The following is a 24,430-nucleotide window of genomic DNA, read 5'->3' as shown; positions in this document are numbered from 1 at the left end:
GTAAACTTCGGGTCACGATCAGACGTAATCGTCACTGGAACTCCATGTAGTCGCACGATCTCTCGAATGTAGATCCGAGCCAGCTTATCCGATCCGTGGGTTACGGGGATTGGTATGAAATGCGCGCTCTTGGTAAGTTGATCGATTATCACCCAGATCGCGGTATTCCCTTTAAGGGTTTTTGGCAACGCCGTCACGAAGTCTATAGCGATGTGCTCCCATTTCCACTCGGGTATCTCCAGCGGTTGTAACTTCCCGTACGGTCGTTGGTGTAAGGCTTTCACCTGTTGACAGGCTAAGCAGCGCTCCACGAAAGCTGCGACGTCTCGCTTCATGCCGCTCCACCAAAAGGACTTCTTCAGATCCTGATACATCTTCGTGCTCCCGGGATGAGCAGTGTATGGGGTTTCGTGCGCTTCGCTCAAGATTTCGTTCCTAAGACTCTCGTCGTTCGGCACACACAGTCTCCCTTCAAAGGTAAGAGCGTTATCGGAAGCCTCACTAAAACTTCCGGACTCACCGGTTCTCACTTCGACTCGAATCTCTTCTAATCTTTCATCTAGCCGTTGAGCTGCAACGATCCTCGTTCGTAGATCAGGTTCCACTATCAACGCGGTAATCCAGCCTTCCACGGTTTCGGGGGTTCTAACTACCTCTATCCGCAATTTACTCTATTCTCGTACTAAGTTTTCCTCTTCTGTCAGAAAAACAGCGAGTTGCGAATGGTCTCTACGGCTTAAAGCGTCTGCTACCACGTTTGCCTTGCCAGGGTGGTAGTTGATACCACAATAGTAGTCCTTCACCAGCTCGAGCCACCTCCGTTGTCGCATGTTCAGGTCCTTCTGCTCGAAGAAGTACTTCAAACTCTTGTGGTCCGTAAAGATTTCACACCTAACTCCGTAGAGATGGTGCCTCCAAATCTTTAGGGCATGTACTACGGCGGCTAACTCTAAGTCGTGGGTAGGGTAGTTTAACTCGTGCGGTTTCAACTGTCGCGACGCGTAAGCGATTACCTTGTTGTTCTGCATCAACACGCATCCTAATCCGACTTTTGATGCGTCGGTATAAACTACGTAGTCGACTCCAAGCTCTGGCACGGCTAACACTGGTGCGGTGGTCAGTTTTTCCTTCAACAGCTGGAAACTCGCTTCACACTCCGGCGTCCAACTCACCTTGATTCCTTTCTTGAGCTGCTGGGTCATGGGTCTCGCTATCTTAGAGAATCCTTCTATGAACCTTCGGTAGTATCCTGCCAAACCCAGGAAACTCCGAATCTCGTTCTGCATCGATGGCGACTTCCATTGCTGCACCGCCTCAACTTTGGCGGGGTCCACTCGGATTCCTTCTGCTGACACGATATGCCCTAAGAAGTTGACTTCCTTCAGCCAGAATTCACACTTGCTGAATTTGGCGTACAACTTCTCCTTCCTCAACGTCTCCAGCGCGATCCGTAGGTGCTCCGCGTGCTCCTCCTCGTTCTTCGAGTAGACTAGGATATCATCTATGAACACTAAGACGAACGTATCTAGGTACGGGTGGAAAACGCGGTTCATTAAGTCCATAAACACGGCTGGGGCGTTGGTTAGACCGAACGGCATCACGACGAACTCATAGTGACCATATCTGGTACGGAAAGCGGTTTTAGGGATATCCTCTTTTCGCATTTTCAGCTGGTGGTATCCGGACTTCAGATCCATCTTAGAGAACACTCCGGCTCCTCGGAGTTGATCGAACAGGTCATCTATCCTCGGCAACGGGTACTTATTCTTGAGGGTCAACTTGTTCAACTCTCTATAGTCGATACACATTCTCATTGACCCATCTTTCTTCTTAACGAAGAGCACCGGTGCGCCCCATGGCGAAACACTGGGCCTAACGAAACCTAGGTCCATTAGCTCTTGCAGCTGAATCTTTAACTCCTCTAACTCCTTAGGTGCCATGCGGTACGACGACTTTGATACGGGTGCGGCTCCAGATTCGAGATCGATCGCAAACTCTAACTGCCTATCGGGCGGCGGTCCAGGTAATTCCTCGGGAAAGACATCGGGAAAATCTCGTACGACAGCAACGTCTTCAAGCCTCGCTTCCTCCTTCTCTTCTCCGTGGAGATAGACAAGATAGGCCGGGCGTCCTTTTCTCAACATTGCGGTGGCTTGTAACGCGGAGACTATAGCTATTCGTCGGTTCATCGAGATTCCGTGGTAAACGATGGGTTTCATACCCGGGGTTTGTAGGGTTATCTGTCGCTTCTTACAACTAATCGTCGCAAAGTTCGCAGTTAACCAATCCATTCCTAGGATTACGTCAACGTCTTTCATCGCCATAACTTGCAGGTCGCGAGCCGCTAACCTACGTTCTCCTAGTACGATTTCTATGTTCAAGCAAAAACGAGAGATCTCTATCTTATGTTCGGATTTCCTAGTAGGCAAGCTTAGGGTTTGAACACACAACTCGGATATGAAAGAATGAGATGCGCCTGTGTCAAACAACACAACAACGGGGGTATCAAGGATTTCACCTATACCTGCTAGATTTCCGTTTTCGGGCTTTCCTTGCTCGCCTTTAGGCTGCTTCTGCTCTATTGCATACGCTCTAGCCGGGGCAGGAAGTCTTGGGCGGTCGGGCTGCTGCAGCCGCAGGGGCTGGTTCCGGCTCACTCCCGAGCCTGTAGGTGGCGTTCTCTGCTGCTGACGGAAACCCTGGTGGTTCTGTCTCGATCCGTTTCCCTTGCTCGGACATTCCCTCAAGAAATAACCGCTTCCTCCACAGTTGAAACACCGCGTCGGGTACGGTCCTCTACACTCCCCGAAATGGTACCTTGTGCAAACGCTGCACTGGGGTGGTCTGGCACGAGGGTCACTCCTTGGGTTGAACGAAGACTGTCCTCCTTCGTACGGTGGCCTGTTCTGAGTGGGGCGGTATCGCTTGTTGTCGTAGGGAACCCTACTCCCCTCCCATCTCCTCTTATCATGGTTGGGTCGCGGCGGGGGTAAGGTCATTGCGGTGTTCCCTACGCTCTTCTCCTTTGGCATTGCTGCCTCTACATCTAGTGCAAGGGCTAGCGCCTCGGCGTACGTAAGGGTTCCACGAACTGCCAAAGCCATCCTAATCTCGTGCCTAAGACCTTCACGAAACTTATCGGCCAGTTTCTCGTCAGTATTGGTCTGTTCCGGCACGTAGCGGGTCATGTCACAAAGTGCACGGTCGTACTCGGTTACTGACAGACGTCCTTGGGTGAGATTGTGAAACTCAGCGGCTTTTGCCTTTCGGTAACTCTTGGGTACGTACTTGTCGTAGATCTCAGTCTTGAATTCTTCCCAAGTCATCCCGTCTATACGATCCTGGGACATGGTCTTCAACTTGGTGTCCCACCAAAAATCGGCAGATCCGGTCAGCTGATGCGTCACGCAGATCATCTTCTCCGCATCGTTACACACTAAGGTCCTAAAGATGCGTTCCAAGGCACGTATCCAAGTTTCAGCTCGTGCAGGATCACCCATCCCATCGAAGGTAGGAGGCTTCTGGTCAAGGAACAGCTTCACAACTTCCCTGTCCACTTGCGGGGGTGGTGGTGGTGGTGACGGCGGTCTTGGTTGCGTCACACTTTCCTCTACCGAAACCTGGGAGGCATGTCCCTCATTCCTCACGTTACGTCTTGGCGGCATCCTGATTTTAACACTCGAATTGTTAGCGCACTATTTTTTTCAAGGTAGCGATAGGGTACTTTGAGACAAAGATGTGTATATACAAAGATTTTCATTTGGACTCATTTTCAAGTATGGTCTAAAGAAAGACCATATAATAACATTTGTGAGGTACACAAGTGCGCAAGAGAGAACATAATAAGGTTGCACCATGAGGTGGTAAGCACTTGAAAATTGATAGAACAAGCGATTATGCTCACTCAATAAGGATGAGAAAGAGTGAAGACGTCTTTTGGCAAACAATAGAACAAAAGGTACGATTTCCCCATAAATTTCATAAAGATCTCAAAAGGTCTTGGTACAATGAATAAGAAAAGAAGTGCAAAGAAATTGTGAAAACAACAACGGAATTAAAGGTTCTAGAATTCAAAAAAAACATGGGGAAAGGGAAAACAAAATCGCTACTTGAGTACTAGCCACTTCTGTTCTCGTCCTCCTCGGGTTCTTCCGACTCTCCAACACTCTCGGCGCTCGAACACTCTCCTCTCTCGAACTGTCCCATCCCCTTGTCTTCCTTCTCGTCGCTAAGGGGCGAAGGAATCGAGGTAAGCATCTCTCCAGACTCTCTTATGATTGCTCGAGGGGCTGATACGCGTATCCTAAGGGTCCTTCTACGGGGTACGCGAGCAACGTGTGGTTCCTCATCATCGCGATACTTCATTCGGCGTGCTGCTCCTGGCGAGTACTTTTGCGTTGGCGGATGGAGCGGAGGTCCGTCAACTGCGGTCGACATGGCCGGAAGCAAAACTCCCATAAGGCCGACGAAGTCTCCTCGAGGCGTATACTTGGGCGGACTAAACCAGACGTAGGATACTGAGGCCTGAGCGGTCCACTCGCTCCAAGGGGAAGGTAGTATGTGGATAAGTCGCATGATTCCCTCATGATGAGTAGTCCCGTACGCGTAGGCATCCAGCCAATGACCATAAAAGTCGGTGACGAAGTTCAGAAGGAACTGCTCTCCATCCCATTCCATCTCTCTAAAGCGCTCCACCGGAAAGTCTCTGTTCTTAGCGTAACGGTTGCGCATAAGGGCGTGATAGGGTTGGACCATCTACAAAAGGGAAAAAGGAACAAGTCAGCACCATCACCAAAGTGGAAAAGAATAGATAGTGCGTGATCTCAAATGGTGCTGCAAAAATGGATAAGAGTCAAAAGATGGTAGTTCAAAACGTCGCGTCCAAGGTTCTCGTCCCTAGATAACTAATCGTGCGTTTTCTGGTCACGTTTCGTCGAGTCTTCTTGTACACAAACGGCCTTAAGCTAGTTCTTTCGCGTTCCTAGAGTTTGTTCAAGCGCTGTGATCGTTTCGCTAAAGCATACTAGGTTCGAAAGTCCAAGTCTAGGCATCACAACAAGCCAACATAGTCCCAAACAATCACATTCGCATTTCAAGTTCTCATACAACATTCATCAAACAGTCAAGAAGCATCGCTTCGCATTCATAAAATTCTTAACACATAAGGCATGCTTTTCACAAGTTCTCATATTCAACATATCCTCATTAGGAAAACGTTACTTCTTATTCACAGCGTTTCCAAAAGCATCAAGTTTCAAACATAAATCACAAAATATTTAGTACCTCTTTCTTCGCGGTTGAATGATACGAGTTGCGGTGTTGAGCTTTTCCACATTTTAATTTATTAACGACACGACTACAAAGACAACCTAAAGTTCGAAAAGACTCTTGGGTCCAGAGCGGAAAGAACTGAGGCTCTGATACCAACTGTAACAGCCCGCCCTCCTAGGGTACAATAAATGCGGCGAACTGCTACCCAACCGACTCCAAAGATGTAAATATAGACCAGGGTTACATTTAGAGAGAAATATCAGAGTAATTAATAGTAAAGACTTGACCTAGAAATTTTAAAGAAATAATGTGTCATAAATGGTTCAAAGGTCTTAAATGTACGACATGGTATCCCAGACAAAATCACGAGATAAATACTAAGGCCTCAAAATGAAGAAAATAGTGCCATTCAATCGAACCAATATCAGAGTATCAAAAAAATTAGCGGAAAACGACCAAGAGAAAAGCATAGCTATGTATGGTGACACAACTACACTTAGAGTTCAACATATCCATATTCATTAAGTAAGCTGCTCAACACCGGCCACCGCTCGTCATCATTCAACCTGCACATAGGAAAACACATGCAGGGCTGAGTATTTTGAAATACTCAGTGAGCTCATTGCCAAAACATTTTATTTCAAAAGTTATGCCACCCTTACCAAGTGAACTCGAGTTTTAAGCAGTTAAGAGAAATATCACGAGTATCACAAAAATATTTCCATAGACTGGCCAGTCAAAATATCTCCCCACTTTCTCATCAAATTCCACAATCACATATCACAATCTTTCCATGGTGCGACGAAAGCGTGGCCACGCTTTTCGCCCACGAGACCGGCCAACTAGCAAGGACGGCTCACGATCCCCTCGTGTACACAGCCTGGTAGGGTTTGCGGCCCATACTCAGACCCGAATTCGTATATCATATCCATAGCCCTATAGCCCAATGGAGCGAACTCACAAACTAGGCATCAGGCACACAATCTCACAATAAAACAAACATAGGCATGGCATAACAGTTAAACCACCCTTATAGCTCCGATAATTATCTTTGAGAAAATAAAAGAGAGTTTTTGAGAGTAAAGCCCACCTTGACTGCTTAGATTTCAAGTAGTTTCGCTTTTTCCGTTATCTGGCTTCGCAACCGAGGTTTCACCTTTAAATTCACATAGGCACGTATTCACAAATTAGGTTCAATTATAAATTCTTAACTTATGCATGTCTCGTTACTTCTCTCTTTCCCAACGATTCACCTAACTCTTCATAACCTATAGATTTCATGTCACACTCACCATGAATTACTAATTTCAAGTCATGCTTATCATACATATATTTCTTAGCGTCTCAACCCTAGATCTATCATCATATGTCATGCAAAAGTATTTAGCCATCAAGCACATACTACACAACACACACTTCAACACACACACACCACACGCATAACACACACACACACACGGCACACACACACCTCACCCTCTCGGCACACACACACACACATGTTCCCATATCCCTTCTTATCCCTTTTTCTCTCAATTAATATGCATGAAGGTTCAAGAACACCGATTAAATCGGTTGGAAGAAAAAGAAAAAGGAGAGGTATAAGAAGAACAACATAACTCTTAAACGAAAATACCTTTTTAGAGAAAATCAATCGGTAGAAACAAAGTATAGGCTTGGTTCTTCAATATCCACGGATTAAACTTCGATTTCTTCTCAAAAGATGAAGGATTTATGGAGTAAAGTGGAAGAAAATTGAGAGAGCATATGGGGGAGGGATTTTCGAAAACTATGGGGGCTAGGGTTGGGGTTGGTTCTTATTTATAGAGTCCAATGAGATCTTTAGGTAATAAGAATAGAATATTTGGTAAGATCTCATTCTCCATAAATTAAATAAAATGATATAATATTTGTGAAGTAGGGAAGAAGAATTAACAAAAATAGAAGATGGCAAATCCCCAATATTTTCGAAATTAATGCTTTCCATAAAGCCAAGATTTTGTTTTGGTATTTTCCCATATAGAATAAGATATTATGGAGCAAAATAAAAATAAGGAAAATCCTCCATGGAATAAGGTATGGGGCGATTTCTATGCCCTTTTAAATAAGGCATGGATTTTTGAATATTAATTAGAATAAAGTAAGGTAAGATATCTTGAAGTATGGAAAGATTTGGTAGGATAAATATATTCTAGGTATGGAAGGAAATCAAGTAAGGGATCAAATAAAATCAATTAAATTCATTCCTTCCCAACTATAGTGATTTTCGAAAATCACTATGAAATAAGGGGGCTCGATTTTTGTGTTTCTAAACAAGAAAATAATTGGCTCTTAGAACTTAATTTAAATAAATACCCCAAGGATTAAATTAAATCCGGAAAAATAGAAATCCTCCACAAAAGGGGCTAGGGTTCGAAATTCACAAGAATTAGGGTGACAAGTATTTATGGAAATTTTCTCTAACATTCTCACTCACCCTTAAACAATTAAATTGCCACATAAACAATAAATAAAACACATGCCACATCATCAAATCAACAAGTTTGACTTTTCAAACTTTCAACATAGACTCATCTCACGAAATTAAAGCATTCTCGATTCCACGTCAACAACAATTAATTCTAGGGCTCTAAGATTAGGGTTTTAAATTCCGGGGCGTTACATTCTACCTTTGGGTTTTATCACTTTAGTTCTTATATTTACATTGTTTTCCCTTCAAACTATGTTTTTAGATTATTCTATCATGTGTAACTAAATTCATAGGATTCTAGGGATGTGTTAGTAACGACTTTGGTTATATAATTTCTTTTTCTATTTAATATCCGTTTTGTTTTTACTTCGTTTCTTCCTTAAGATGTTCCGTAATATTGCATGCTTGAGTGACATATTCGATGCAGATTTAATATAACTTGCTACATAATCGTGAGAGGAGGTTGGCGAGTTAGATCTACTTAATAGACACTACAATTAGCTTCCCTTAAAACAGTACTGTTAATTGAGAGTGAGGACTTTTCAAGGGTCTTAGGAGCTTTTAGGAGTTACGAATTTAGGATTGACAGCCCTAGTGTTAGTAATCTACGCTTGTACCGCATGGGCATAACTAGTGTGACTCGTTCTATCAAAGTATAAACTATGCTAGGGTGTTGTAGTTGGAATTTGTATAACCATAACTGTGAATGCGCATCCCTGGACTTCTCTCATCTCATATATTTTACCTCTAGTCTTAGTTGCAATTAGCTGTTTACTGCTTTCCATTTCTTGTTTTCAAAAAGTTTTCGAAAAATCTTTGTTTCTCCAAATAGTAAAAGAAGCTTAGTAGAAGGTAGCCAGTCGGTGATATTATTCCCCGTGTTTGACAACCCGGTATTGACCTTTAGCTATACTAGATCTACCCTATATACTTGTAGGTTTTTTTAGTGCTAATAAAAAGTGCATCAAGTTTTTTGGCGCCGCTGCCGGGGAATAACATCACTTTGTGATTGATATCATCCAACGGACAATTTTGCTTCTTTGGAGTTTAGTGCTTTCATTTTATTTGTATTTTTTTTTTTCTTTAAAGTTTAAAGGATCTCTTCACAGGAATGGAGAGTCCATACTCTGATGAGCAGATGGGCGGATACTACGAGGAGTACTACAACCTCGACCAAGGGGGATCATATTATGACCCAGAATGTTCTAATTTCTCATTTGAAGCAACAATGTTAGACCGTGTGCCAGCGTACGGGTTGGCCGGTCTAGTGACTTGGACTGCGGCCGAATTCATTGTCATGTAGAATGAGGATATGGTAAACGTCGATGTGAAAAATGGTTGCGCGACCGTGATTTTGATAAAGAATATATTTTGGTGCCTCGGACATTTCTAAAGATAAAACCCCGATGGACACTTGAAAGTGGCATGATAACTAATATTTTTGATAAAACTGTTTTCGGCATAAGTCCACTGAGTATGTTAATAGTACTCAGCCCTGCATGTGTTTTCCCTATGTGCAGGTTGAGCGGCGACGAGCGGTTGGCAGTGTTGAGCAAATTAATTGAATAATATGATCATTTTGAAACTTCGAGTGTAGTTGTGTCTTCATACATGGCTTCACCCTTCTCTTGGATGCTTCCGCTGAAACATGAAACTTATTATCCTTTGTTTGAGATTGAACAATTTCATTTTGTTGGATTATTGAGACATGATACGGTTTAGATTATCTTAAGACCTTGCTGTTTTGAATATTAATTGTGATAGCCCTTTCTTATTGAATTTCATTGCTAAGCCGTTACTTTATCGTTCTAATGGTTCATTAAATACTTTGGAAAAATCCCTTTATATGAAACCCTAGCCTATGTTCTTTGTTGCATTTAAGTCCACCTAGGTAACGATCACCGTATTTATTATACTCTAGAAGGGCGGGTCGTTACAATACCAATAGGTAGCCAAAGCCTATCTAGGTTGTGAATACGTTTTTCTTCTTACTAGATCTGGTCAAGTCCCCTACTGGTTGGTGAACACATGGAAGCCGTCATATTCCCCTACTTTAACCTTCTTAGTAAGAAGCCTTAGACTTGTTTATTATATTTCAATAATAAACCATTATATTATATTATTTATTCTCATAATTATGTAAAAAAGTGAACGTGGCGTTTCTCGTAAACATGCACAAGCTGACTGTAGAAAGGCATGTACGCTCGAAGCATCTTTTAGCATACAAACGCCAACACTTTGTGAAATACAATTCTTGGTTGATTAATCAAGTGGATAAGATTATGAGTTGTTGTAGTACTTGTCATAACACCAAGGGACTAATTATTTGGTTGAGCGAAGGAAGTGCGTACTTTGAATAAATATTATTACCTTTGTAATGTGAGTTAAGTATTTTTGTTAAAGGGAATTTTCAATTTTTGTGGAATTTATTAAAAATCAAATCACAAAAGGGCCTACGACAAACAAATAAATAATTAGAAGATGTTAAATCTTTTTGAGCCCAATTTTTCTATTCCTTTTACTTCACGTAAAATGCAACCAAGATCTGCTTCCAGCTTAAATTTTTATTCTTCAAACTCTAGAAATCCCTCCAGCTCTTACCCATTATTACCCGCAGGAGTTCAATAAATAAATCAAATCACGAAAGGGCCTACAACAATCAAATAAATAATTAGGAGATGTAAAATCTTTTTTAAGCCCAATTCTTCCATTTATTTCACGTAAAATGCAACAAAGATCTGCGTCCAGCTTAAATTTTTATTCTTCAAACTCTAGAAATCCCTCCAGCTCTTACCCGTTACCCGCAGGAGTAAAATCACCCAATTAATCCTAATCATGAGGATTAATCACAGAATAAAGTATTATCACTAATTACCCGATTAATTGGGATTAATACCCCCTGATTTTACTCCCTCAAATTCACAGTACGCCCAATCTACCAATCAACACTCATTTCTTTTGCAAAATACTCATATTCACGCTTCCAAACTCTCAAGCAAGTGACAACCGAGAGGTAGAGAGCCGAAGCAATACCCAGTTTCTGATCTCTCTCGTTTCATCTCCATTACTCAAGGTAACTTAATGCCAACAATTCATATCATAATATCCACGACTATGCATTTGAGCGTATGCAATTTGCTTGGCAAAAACTGAAAGGAACTCAAGGGAATTTCCAACATGTATTGACGATCCCCTTCGATCCCAACAAGTATTGTCAGAATTTTCTCAAATGAATAATCCCAGTTTGTCCTTGAGGAGTTGGAAAGCTACCTTGCATGCATCTACGGAGATAAACTCCACTTTATTTTGAAGAAGGTCGAGTCGATAGTTGTGTGATTTATTTGTTTATGCGTATCTTCCACTCTGCAAGGGACACCAAACTCCAACATTGAATATTGATTACAATCGCGAGAATAAGATAATCAAATGATGCATTAAAATGAAAATAACAATAACAATAGTAAATACCACGAACTTTTGAGTTGAGATAATTGCGTCCTTTTATGGGCATGAATATTAACTTTTTAAATTCTCAAATATAAGGTGTCACTATAATTGGAGAACAAAGAATTGAGAGAAATAACAAATTAAGCGTCATTCGGTTGTCAATGTTTAATTATGATTAAAGACCATGACTAGCTTATCTCTTATTCAGTTATATAATATTTTAAAAAGTTAAGTCAGTGATAATGTATCTTGACTTTATCTATAATATCAATATTAGATTATATATAATATTGATTATATATAATGTTTAACCATTTCACCTTTATCATTATAACTAATTTAATTCTAGACAAATCTTATTTATCCAATAATTTATACAAAGCGAACGCCACCTCGGTGGGCTAAAATAGTCCATAAATGACAAAACACGTTTGTATACAATGCAAAAGTATATCAAATCCAATTATTATTTTATCAATAAACTTCTTGTAATATTCTTTTTATAGAATATTGAAAAAGTGAAAAATATATTGTCTAGATATATATTGTAACGGCCCACTTTTTGAACTCTAATTTTTGAATCCTAAAATTTTTGCATTTAATACTTTTACTGTCGTGAAGTCCATGAATTAAATGACGAGTGCATTTGGTTACCTAGTTTTTATTGATGTTACATAGTTTTTATTTGAAATGTTGATTGTGCATTGATTGAGTCAATTTCTTTTACTACATGACGTGGCATATTGAATAATTGGCGCTTGGTGAATTTAATTGTTATTCGAATGTTTAGATTTATTGCCAAGGAGACAACTTGTTATACGAGTTTGAATTGATGATAGTGAAATTACAAATATAAAACTTAAATATTTCCATTTCTTGAGGAATATTTATTGGACTGAATTTCGTGTTGGGTACAATAAATTAAATAAATAATACAAATTCAATCTCATGAAAAATAAATTTAGTTTATACAATTAAAATTAAAAATACAAAGGTTCTTGCCTAGTTTAATTTAATTAAATCCTTGCACTCAAATTCTAATCCCTTATCTTTAGCCCAAAGTTGCTTCGCAAATTATCTCAATCTTTATCGATATGCCGTGTTTTTTTCTTTCAAATCTGCAAAATAACACCCCAAAATTAGACTCCAATTAGCAATAAGATGATTGAATTAGTGAAATCAAATTCCATATTTTCTCCCCTAATCACACGCCTTTTTCAACCCCTCCAACCCTAATCTGCTCTAATCCTACCGCCACTTCACCATAATACTCATTTCACAAATCAAATTTCTACCCACCCATTTTGCTTCTCTGATTTCTGCAAGAACTCTCAATAACATGACCAATTCATCAGAACTCACACTTAATCGAATTCAAGGTAATCTCGCAGAATTTTTCCCCTCTATTCTATAAGTTTTGACACCAACTCGTTAAACTCTTTCCGGCAGAAACCTAGAGACGAGGGAGCAGAAGCCATAAACCCTTTAGTTTGAAGCCAAACCGTTCCCAAATCGTCAAAGGTATAAACATTGATCCTAATTGAAACCTCTAATTGAAACTAAAGTGATAACTTATCTGCGGGACTGCTTCGGGGTGGAATCGGGGCTGCCGATCTTGACGCTAAAATAGCGTGATGGGCCGGACAGCCAGCGGCTGCTCTCGGACCCAGGCGTATGGCGGTGTTGGCAGCTGACCGAGGCTGGCGACTCGGACAGCGGTGTCTGTCCAATGGCGATGCCGCACCGGCTAAGTAGGTGTTGAAGAGGATGTCGAGTATATGTGCTGCCATGCTGAGCTGGAATCTTGTCAGTTCCGCATCAGTCGTGAGTCAGCTCAAGTGAATAAAAAGTTGCTTCTTTTCTCTCCCTTTGATGGAGATTCTATTATGAAATTCCACATGGTATCAGTGAAAATACATTCTTCCGCTTTATTTTTCTTCGTCAATTGATTGACGATGAACGGCCGTCGTGGTAATGGTGGTGGTGGAAATACCAGCGGTGGTAATGGCAATGGTGATCCTCCACAATTTGAAGATTTAACCAGCCCGTATTACTTACATCCGAGTGTTAATCCAACACTTCAGCTCGTTTCTCAGCCTCTAATTGGATCTAACTACACCAATTGGAGTCGCTCCGTGATTACTGCGTTGATCGCCAAAAACAAACTTCAGTTCGTCAATGAAGTGTTGCCTCGTCCAGACGATGGAGATCTGCTATTTTCATCTTGGATCTGCTGGAAGAGCATGGTTGTGTCTTGGCTTAGAAACTCTTTCACCTCAGATCTGTTCTAGCATAATGTACTTAGATGATGCTTGGGAGATATGGTCAGATCTACGTGATCACTTCTCTATATGCGATTCAACTTGCATCTATCAACTTCGCCAGAAAATCATGGTATTATCTCAAGGATGATATCAATGGCTATTTTACCGATCTGCGGATAGTTTGGGATGAGTATAAAAATACTCAGCCGGTTTCGTGGTGTACTTACAATACCTGCAGATGCCATAGCGCTACTAAATGGCGTAATCACCAAGAAGAAGAGCCTGTGATGCAATTTCCGATCGAGTTGAATGCTTCTTATTCTCAGATCCGCTCACATATCTTATATGTGGTTCCTTTAACTTCCCATGGTAGACCGTGTGCCATCTCATGTATGAGCAGATATGGTAGACGTCTATGAGAAATTGGTTGCGCAGCCGTAATTTTGAACGATGGAATATTTTGGTGTATCAAGCCTTTCTAAAGCTAAAACCTCGATGGTTACTTGACAATGGCATGATAAATAAATATTTTCGATAACCGCATTTTCAGCATAAGCATATTTTATAGTACTCAGTCATGCATGTACTTTCCTTGAGCGGCGACGAGCTGGGTGGTATTGAGCTTAAATTGAAGTCTTACTGGTAATTATTTCAAGTGTTGTTGTGTATTCATACATGACGTCACTTTTTCTTTTGAACGCTTCGGCTGAGATAATACAATTTTTCATAATTACGCTTTGAACCTCATTTACTCTTGGATTATTAATTATGATAACTAATGACTTGTATTTAAATGTTAAGCATCCCCCCCTCGTTATGTGAATAATAAATATATTGGTCAAACTCATTATTGAAGCCCTAGAATATTTCCCTTTCTTAAAGTCATATTAGTCGCAACCCCGCATTTATTAACCCTAGAAAGAGCGGTCGTGACATATATTTTGTGATTCACTATTTTTTTTAGTGACATTACTTTAGTAAATAAAATAAGGTTGTTTTTACATGTCCAAATAAAATAAAATGAAACTCCCTCTATTCTATATTAGGAGTTCTAATTGAGTCCTACTACAAATTGAAGAAATATAAATAAAAATTAGTGAAAAAGATAATAAAATGTGAGTCTCATTTTCATATATTAGTTTTATAATAAAATATAAGAATAAACTATAAGTAGAATGTAGTTAATTTAATGTAGGACCTATAACCAACTACGAAAGGAGTGAACCAACACTCTTAATATGGGACGAACTAAAATAGAAAACCGGTACTTCTAAAGTGAGACAAATAGAATATTATGTAAATTCCAAAGAATTGAAAGGTGCAACGATATGCACAAGTGTCCTTGATGTTTTCGGTTCAAAGTCTATATTTTCGTAATACATTATTTATTTTATTTTACACAAACAAAAGCATATTTTGATTAAATACTAACCAAATATGTCACGACCGCCCTTTCTAGGGTCAATAAATACGGGTGGTCGCAATGAGACTTTAAGAAAAGGGGAAACAATCTAGGGTTTCAATAAAGAGTATGACCAAATAATTAATATTCAAATATCAGAGGGAAAATTAGAGGCATGTCTTAAATCCAACGACAAACGGTTACTATTTCAAAATTTATGATCCAAGAGGAAAAAGGGGTTCAAAACATAATTGCGAAAAATAGTATTATCTCAGGGAAACCATCCAAGAGTAAGAGTAGAATCGTGTATGAAGACATGACGACCCTCGGAATATGAAATAAAATCCAACAATAATTCAGGTTCTACTCAACGCCACCCCAAGCTCGTCGCCGCTCAACCTGCACATAGGAAAAACACATGCAGGGCTAAGTACTACTCCCTCCGTCCCCCTTTAGCAGTCCCATTGACTTTTCTGCCTTCTTTTTGTAAAAATGAAAAAAAAATAGTTAAAGTGGAGAAATGGTAAAGTAAGACAAACAATAATGTAGATAAGACTCTTCTCGATATTATTCTCTCTCTTAATTAACCATTTCTCCTCTTTAACTATTTTTTATCATTTTTACAAAAAGAGGGCAGAAAAGTCAATGAGACTGCTAAAACGGGACAGAGGGAGTATAAAATAATTAGTGGACTCATGCCGAAAACAAGTTATCAAAAATATTTTATCTTTATTATGCCATTGTATGTAACCATCGGGGTTTTAGATTTTGAAAGGCCTGAGGCACCAAAATATTCCATTGTTCAAAATCGCGGTTGCGCAACCAATTTCCCATAGACGTTTACCATATCTGCTCATACATGACTTGCAATGTGGCCACAAACCAAGTCATGTATGAGCAGATATGGTAAATGTCTATGGAAAATTGGTTTGTCAGCGTACGGGTGTTAGCGTATGGGTTGGCCGGTCTAGTGACTTGGTTTGTGGCCTCATTCCAAGTCATGTATGAGCAGATATGATAAACGTCTACGGGAAATTGGTTGCGCAACCGCAATTTTGAACAATGGAATATTTTGGTGCCTCGGGCCTTTCAAAAGCTAATACCCCAATGGTTACCTACAATGGGAGGATAAATATAAATATTTTTAATAACTTGTTTTCGGCATGAGTCCACTGAGTATTTTATAGTACTAAGTCCTGCATGTGTTTTCCCTATGCAGGTTGAGGGCGACGAGCTTGGGGTGGTGTTGAGTAGAACCTGAATTATTGTTGGATTTTATTCCGAACTCCGAGGGTCGTCGTGTCTTCATACACGACGCCACTCTTACTCTTGGATGCTTCCGCTGAGATTATACTATTTTTCGCAATTATGTTTTGAACCTCTTTTTCCTCTTGGATAATAAATTATGAAATAGTAACTGTTTGTCGTTAGATTTAAGACATGCCTCTAATTTTTCCTCTGATATTTTAATATTAATTATTTGGTTATACTCTTTATTGAAACCCTAGATTGTTTCCCCTTTTCTTAAAATCTCATTAGTCGCGACCACCCGCATTTATTGACCCTCTCGCAACAGTAGGTTATATTTCTTTCCATGGTGTGACAATGAATATTGCATATTGCCTATCTAATGAAACGCAAAGACGATAGAAGATGAGTAAACATTGAGAATAGAGTGGAATTAGTCTTCCAAAAACTCAATTCAACAAACGGAAAAATCAGCCTTGACTATTAAAACCATCAGTGTGTTATTTGAGTACTTTTTTCTATCAAGCTGTCATATATTGGTAGCAATAGTAACATTGTACCCAACAATAGCATCGCCGCTAGCATTGGCCGAATAGGTCTGTGCGATGGCGTAGCCGCGGGCCAGCCGGAAAAGCCCGGTCCCGCCCACAATAGACATCTCCCGCGGCGAATTCATCACTGAATTGATACTGAGAAGGCTCAAAGAGCTCCCATCATATATCCCATCAGTGAAAACGTAGCTAAGGGCCATGATCAAGTTCATCTCGGTCTGCCCGGCTGACCCGTACAGCCCCCGGGCCCGACCCACGAGCTTTGAAGATGGGTCAGGCCCCACGGTTAACGCATCATCGATCATCAAGAGGTTCCCGAAGAGATTGGGCGAGTTGCCACTTTGTAAAGGTTGAGCTATTTGGATTGCACTTGGGTTTTGCCCACTGAGTTTGTCGTGGAAATAAAATTGGAGAGTTGTGATCACTTGATCGCCCGAGTCAACTCGCTTGGCCCATGTCGATTGGTCGTTGCTTTGGGCATGAGCCGAATAGGCTATGGTTGAAGCAAGAATTATGAGACATGAAATTTGATTTTGGATTTTCATTTTTGGGGATGATAGTTTTGTTTCTTGATGAAATGTATCAAATTTAATGTTAATTAGGATATAGTATTTGTTTGGGGATTGGGTGGGCTTACACATATTTTTCTTGGGTAGTTGAGCTAATTCAACTTGGACGTATAAGTTGGTTAAGAAAAAGTCTTCTAGAATTTTTTGACAAAGTAGATGTGTGAATGTTGAAAAATCTTATGTTTTCATCAGAAATTGAAAAGTTGCCCACCAACCCCCATATGTAAAAGTGGAGAAGTTCTTATAGAGAGCTATGATGACATGTTATATTTTTATTAGTTTAGTTGGAATTATTTGAAAGAAGAAGAAACTACCTACCTATATAAGTAGTGGTTATTAATCATTACATGTTAAATTAACCTGCTGAATCATGATAAAATAAATTATTTTGGACAAGATGAAGTACATTCAATACTGGTTATCAGAGATTGGATTTAATGCATGTTTTTACTTAAGTGTGAATTTTGTATCGACAAAATTGGCCTCACCAAATGTGAAATCCACAAATTAAGTATTGCCTCAATTTCATAGTAGTAAAGTCATTTTTCCATTTTGAATGTTCCATATATAGTAATAGAGTCATTTTCTCTTACTTTATTATCTCTATTATTTCCACTCTGGTAGTTTATTACCTTTTTATTTAATATACATTACACACCTTTTTTTAATTTATGTGCCATAAAGAAATGCCACAAAATAGATGCAGTAGTACTTATATTAATAGAGTGCATAAGTAATAGTATCTTGCCAAAAAACAACCTAAACATCTATAGCTGGTGATAATATACCAAATAATAAACATTTTAATTAATTTTCAATAATTTTCATCAAAACATATGCATATTCAAGTCTCCAACATTAAACTCAATCGAGATCGGAATTTTTCATAGTTGTAATTAAGATTCCAATAGTAGATAGACATATCTTCTCATAAAAAAGAATAATACGAAACAAGTACATGTAATAACCATTACGATACAACATCACATCATCAACTCTCAAACATAAGTAACAATAGTAACATTGTATCCAACAATAGCATCTCCACTAGCATTAGCTTGGTATGTATTCGCAATCGCGTATCCCCGGGCAAGCCGAAAGAGCCCGGTGCCTCCGACCACGGCCATCTCCCGGCCCGATTTCATAACCGGGTTGAAACTAAGAAGGCTAAACGAGCTGCCATCATAGAAGCCATCAGTAAAGACATAGCTAAGGGCCATGATAAGCCCAAGGTCGGTCTGCCCGGCCGACCCATATAGGCCCCGGGCCCGCCCGATGAGCTTGGACGATGGTTCGGGCCCTTCGGTCAATGGGTCATCGATCATCCATAGACCACCAAACTGGGTGGACGAGGCGTTGGTTTCGGCAGCCTGGGCGATCCGAGTAGCTGTGGCGTTCGGGCCGCTAACTACGTCGTGGAAGTAGAATTGCAGGGTTGTGATCACTTCCTTTCCGGTTTCGTTGCGCTTGGCCCATGAGGTTTGATCACTTGTCTGGGATTGAACGCAAGTGAAAATGTTGGAAACAAGAATAATTATAAGTGTGATGAGATTTTGAAGTTTCATTTTGTGGTTGGAAGAATTGTGTTGTTGATGGTGTGAGATTTGTGTACGTATTGGGCATGGAAATGTGTTCTTTTTTTTTTTTATAAAAAAAATATTATTTATTGTGATGGAGCAGTTGCACTACTCTGGGTAGAGGCGGAAAATATGGAAATCTTTATATTGCGGTTTGATTTTTCCAGGTGTGGAAAATGGTTTACTTACGACTAACTTGATTTTTCTAAGTGTGGAAAATGGGAAATCTTTATGTTGGTTGACTCGGCTAAGAAAGGAACTTTTAATTGAATATAAGTAGTAGGGGGAAAATGGCTACTAGGCTACTTGGCTACTAGCAAGTAGGTGAGCTTTAAGGTAATTATATTACGAAAAGATTATCTTGTTGGTCTCTACATCTACTAGGCATGAATATTGAATATTTGGTAGAGTAGATAATAAATTAATAATAATACATACAAGAAATTAAACGTACCATCTATATTTCCGAAGAACGCTCGGTAGTACGTCATTGAAAAATACCATATTGAAAATATTACTGTTGAAGATAAAATATAAAGAGTTTTCATAGTTATAGAATTGAAAAACTGGAAAACAATATATTTTTATACTGGTTTGACTTATCTACTCGACTATATTTTAACGAAAATTATACCCGTAAATATAACAAGGAAGAGAGTTTTAGACTTAAGTACCTTGAAGCCATTTAATTATTCTATACTCCTGAAGACATAGAAGTAGATGTAGTGCAGTTTTTATAAATCTCAATCTAACAGGTTCAGAGGATTCAACTAGTTCACAAAGGCTATAAGATCGTGAATCTATCAGACAGGGGTCGTTGGGTGCACTCTACTTTCTTTAAAAACCTTAACCCACTGTACAATAACTAGCACAGGAAAGCAAAGGATCGATCCCACGAGGAAGGACGTGTTACGAAACTGCATTTTGGATGTTTTGGGAAGGGGTTGCCTGCTGCCATGCAATTTTTGGGGTTGAGAACTTAAAACTACTGGGTCTGAGAGATTTAAAAATCACTTTACTCTACCTACTGGGTCTAAGAAATGAGAACGTACGGAACATGCATGACTTGAGAAAACGAAATATATGAAAGTTTTAAAACAACTGGAGTTAACGGACTAGACGGACTTTCCTAATTTAGACAAACAAAGACAAAGCAAACAGTGGAGACCAATTTCCTTAAACGACCAGGGTCTGGAAAAACTGCAGAAAAGCAAAAGAACATGCAGAAAGTACTGACAAAAGCAGATATTACCCACAACCAAAAATAATTTCGCTCCCTGGGTTTTCGGTTTCTGTCATGCAGAAATCGCCAATAACTTGAGTTTTACCCGTCGGAATTCGTTCCAGTTTGTTTCATTGGATTCCTCGTGTCTTTTTCTTGCTTTCTAAAATTTTTAGTTTTATTTTGGTCGTCGTTTTTTTGGTTTTTTCATCGTTTTTTTTTGTTTTTTGGTTGGTGTGTCGCCTTCGCGGCGGTTGGTGGTGGCCGGACGGTTGAGTCGCGTCGTCACAACGTCTAGGGTGTTGCTGCTGGTTGGGAGGGCCGGTTGGAGTACCCAGAGGAGAGCTATGGCGGTGGGGTTAGGTGGCGGCGCAAATTAGGGTTTCCTTTTTCTCTTTCGTTTTCCGGTCACGTCAATCGCCAGAGCTGGTTTGTCCGACCAGCTTTGGCTCTTGTTCTTCCTGTAGTTCAGTCTGAGGTGTGGGTGGTTCGTGTCCGTCGTCGGTGGCTGGTGTTGGTGGCCAAAGGTTGTTGGCGGCTAGGGATTTGGGTGTGTTTAACCCTAGGCGGCTAGGGTTCCACCGCTCCTGATGGCGGAGCTGCACGGTGATGAGGAAGGAGATGGTGGTGGTGGTATGGAGGGTTCTGGTCCGAGGTCGACTTCAGTGGTGATTCCGTCAGCGGCAGCAAACTTGGGTGCGGCGGGTGTTGATGGCCGCCTCGATGAGATAGTGGTGAACGATGATCTTGTTGCGCCGCCTCCTTCCGGGATTTTTGCTGATCGTATCTCGACAGATTGTGAGGTTTTTTCTACGTTCGAGACAGTTGGACGGGTGTCAAAGCTGGTTGGTTTATTCAGCCAAAATAACGATGGTCAACAGTGTCAATCTCCTACTTGGTTAGAGGATGATATCAATATTGATCAAGTTGAATCTCAAGCTCTCCAAATCAGTCCAACACAGCTGGAAGAAAATTTCGAGTATGTTAAAGACCAAGATGCCGGGGCTGTGGAAAATGCAACCAAATTGAATGTTACTATCCAAATGAACCCCAATACCTTTTCAAATATCCTTCATTCCATGTTTTCAGTAGACCCTGATCCCAATACTTCCCAAAAACCTGCCCGGAAGATTATAAACCCTTCACCTCTTTTAACCAAACGCTATATCCTCCCTTACAAGCCTCGTCATATCCCTATCCCTTTTAAAGCTTTGCGATCGATCCCCATCCCAACCTCACAAGCCAGCACATCTACACAAACCAAAAGCTTACTCTTTCCCTCCAAACCCCTGTCCCCGTCTGATCCCTCACGGCCCACCTTGGCCGTGATTTCGACCCAAACCAAAATCCCCAGCATTCCTGAAACAATCCCTCTCGATAGCTTCATGCACGAGTCTGATTCTGCCCCCCCTTTGCCGTAGCCTACCCCTGAGTCGATACACCCTAAAAAGTCTATGGCTAAGATCTTGCAAGGAGGACCTTCCGCCCCTGGTCCGAGAATTCTTGATGCCACACGGATCTGACAGAGGGGATCGATGAGTTTGAAAGATGGTATACCGTGTCTACATATTCCTGACACTGATAATAATGAACTTGCAGGTCGCATGGGACTCGCCTTGATTGGGAAGTTCTCACACTCCATCCCAGCCCCCAACTTGATTCGCAAGGCCCTTGTTAATTTCAATTTGAAAGGTACTTTGAAATGGAATTTTATTAATGCTAAGCATATCCTCATTACCGTTTCTGATAGTGAAGATTATGTGAAAATTTTGAGTGGTGCTAATAACAACAATGTGTGGTTTGTTGAGCATCACCCGATGAGAATGTTTAAATGGACCCCAGATTTTGACCTCTTTTTTGAAACTCCCATTGCTGCTGTGTGGTGTAATTTACATGCTTTGCCTATCCATTTATTTGATGAGTCCATGCTCTTTTCCATTGGTAAACTATTTCGCAATCCGATTCAGATTGATAATTACACTGCCACACGTGCACGTTTATCATATGCACGCATTTGCATCGAAATAGATATATCAAAGCCAGCACCAGAGAAGTACATTCTCCGGATTGGAGGGAAGGATGTTGTTTTGCAGGTGAAGTGGGACCCGATCCCGAAGTACTGCCCAGCCTGCAAGCATGTGGGTCATTTAGAGGAGCACTGTTATGCTTTTGGCAAGAGGCCGGCGCCTCCTAAGAAGGACTTCTCCAGACCGGCACCTATGAGACAGAGGCAGCATGAGGAGCAGAGACAGAATGTGGGTACAAGAGAGCAGGGGGTCCAGCCCCAGAGACCGGCCCCTCACAGATAGCCGGAGACTAGAGGAGATTAGGGGGGACAGTTGACCCGGGTTGGTAAGAATGGCACTCTCACGATCGAGACCGAGCAATCCAAGGATAAGAGGAAGCAAGTTGCGATACCCGGAAATACGGAGAAGGAACTGCAGAGGGTGAGGACTCAGACTGTTGCGGGAAGGATAGACTACATCCCCCGTGGCAGCCTATAGATTAGGGAGTCGGTTTTGGTCCAACACTCGAGCATGGTTGATCAACACACACCTATGATGGGAAAGAAGAAGATGAGACGGAGCCCAGAGAGTAGACAACGATATAGAGAAAAAAGACGTTTGAGGCAGCTGAAAGAGATGGAGGGATGTGCCGTGATAGAGTCAGAGGGTTCTGAGTTTGAGACGGACGATGGGGGGGAGACACGGAGTAGGACGAGATCTCTCTCTCCCACTTTCAGACGCAGCGGGCCTTCTGATATAGAGGGCGAATTGGGTCTAGATGTGCACAGCAACAGATTTGAGATTTCGGAGGACGAGGATCCGGTTGATGATGAGTCAGCCATGGCTATGGTCCTGTATGACGGGACCACGGATGCTCAGATTATTCACAAGGCCAGGAAGGCGAAGGGTATTCGGAATGGATCCGCCAGCAATGGGGGCTCGCCTATGGAGATCGCCGGCAATGGGGATCACCACCCTGCGATTGAGGCTCCGGTGAAGAAGGCGAGGGTTTCCACCTCGCGGCCTACCTGATTTGTTTCCTCATGTTGAGCCAGTTCCTAGTCTGGAATGCTCAGGGTGTGGCGAAGGCCCACACCAGGAGGCACCTGAAGAATTTGATTAGAGATCACAAAATTTTATTTGCTGTTGTGATTGAGCCCCAACGGGTGGCACCGGCAGTGGGGAGGAACCTTCATGGGCTTCGATTTATTGGGGCCAATGTGAGCGGTCATATCTGGATTTTAGCTCATGAGGATTGGACGGTGGAGGTAGTTGACGACTCGAGACAGTTCCTACATGTCAAGGTCACGGCTGCAATATTCCCCTTCCCGATCTACATCTCTATTGTTTATGGCAGACACACGAGAGAGACGAGACAGGAGCTGTGGGAAAAGCTGGGGGACATCTCCCTGGCTGTGGAAGGACGACCTTGGCTAGTGGGATGCGACTTCAACATCTTCCTGACTAATGAAGAGAGACAGGGAAGCGACACAGACAGACAGGGAAATATGATGGAGTTTGCGGATGCCATAGCTGACTGCCAGTTGATTGACCCGGGGTTCGATGGGCCGATGTTTACATGGTATAGGGTAGGGCTCTGGGAGAGGCTGGATAGGATCTTGATTGGGGAACATTGGACATCGGTGTTTGCGACGACGAGGGTGACCCACTTAGTGAGATTCAGCTCTGATCATGCCCCCTTGCTTGTGCGATGTCAGTTCTATGTTCAGACCATGAGACCGGCTTTCAGATTTCAGAACATGTGGGTAAAGCATGAAACATTCAAGACCGACATTGCTAGAGTTTGGGAGGAAGGAACAGGGTACAACGGAATGATGAACCTCCAGCTCAAGCTTATCAGAGTTAAGAAGTTCCTAAAGGTGTGGAACAGAGCGGTGTTCGGAAACATCCATCATAACCTAAGGGCGGCCGAGGAAGCGGTCCTACAGGCTCAGATCTTATATGACAGCACGCCCACACCAGCACACAGGTCCAACTTGAACAAAGCATCAGCGGAGCTCATACTTGTGACTAAGATGGAAGAGGAGTTCTGGAGGCAGAAGGTGACCATTAGATGGGCAGCGGAGGGAGAGAGGAACTCCAAGTTTTTTCATGGCTGGGTCAAGCAGAAGAGAGTCAAGTCTAGAATTCACAGCATAGAGGCAGATGGGCAGACCTTAACAGAGGAGACGGCGATTAGGGACTCTGCGGCAACCTTCTTCCAGCAGCTCTTGCCGTCTGATGTTGGAGATCTTGAGCAGCCAGATTTGTCCCTTATCCACAGCCTTCTGGATTCAGTGAACCAGGAAGCTTTGTGCTTGGCACCGCAGGAGAAGGAAGTTCAGGAGACCGTTTTTGGGATTAGCGGAGATAGCGTGCCGGGTCCTGATGGGTTCTCCTCCT

At 41.6% G+C, this 24,430-nt stretch overlaps 1 protein-coding gene and 1 pseudogene across 1 annotated transcript; both read right to left on the bottom strand.

Moving 5' to 3' along the window:
* Positions 1 to 16,508: 16,508 nt before the first annotated feature.
* LOC125197269 (dirigent protein 23-like) lies at positions 16,509 to 17,243 on the bottom strand. The gene has a single exon (XM_048095994.2). It carries the CDS (start codon positions 17,196 to 17,198, stop codon positions 16,632 to 16,634), a length of 567 nt encoding a protein of 188 aa, XP_047951951.1. The 5' UTR covers positions 17,199 to 17,243; the 3' UTR covers positions 16,509 to 16,631.
* An 849-nt stretch (positions 17,244 to 18,092) lies between these two features.
* Positions 18,093 to 18,891, bottom strand: LOC125197087 (dirigent protein 23 pseudogene; annotated as a pseudogene).
* Between the last annotated feature and the right edge of the window lie 5,539 nt (positions 18,892 to 24,430).

The sequence above is a fragment of the Salvia hispanica genome, chromosome 4 (genome assembly GCF_029641045.1).
Source record: "Salvia hispanica isolate PSC_SH4W2 chromosome 4, Shi_PSC_v1, whole genome shotgun sequence".
NCBI lineage: Eukaryota > Viridiplantae > Streptophyta > Magnoliopsida > Lamiales > Lamiaceae > Salvia > Salvia hispanica.
This window is presented reverse-complemented; position numbering and strand designations above follow the sequence as displayed.

Excerpts from the sequence above, each read along its gene's own strand:
- LOC125197269 (XM_048095994.2), bottom strand. The coding sequence starts at position 17,198 with ATGAAAATCCAAAATCAAATTTCATGTCTCATAATTCTTGCTTCAACC.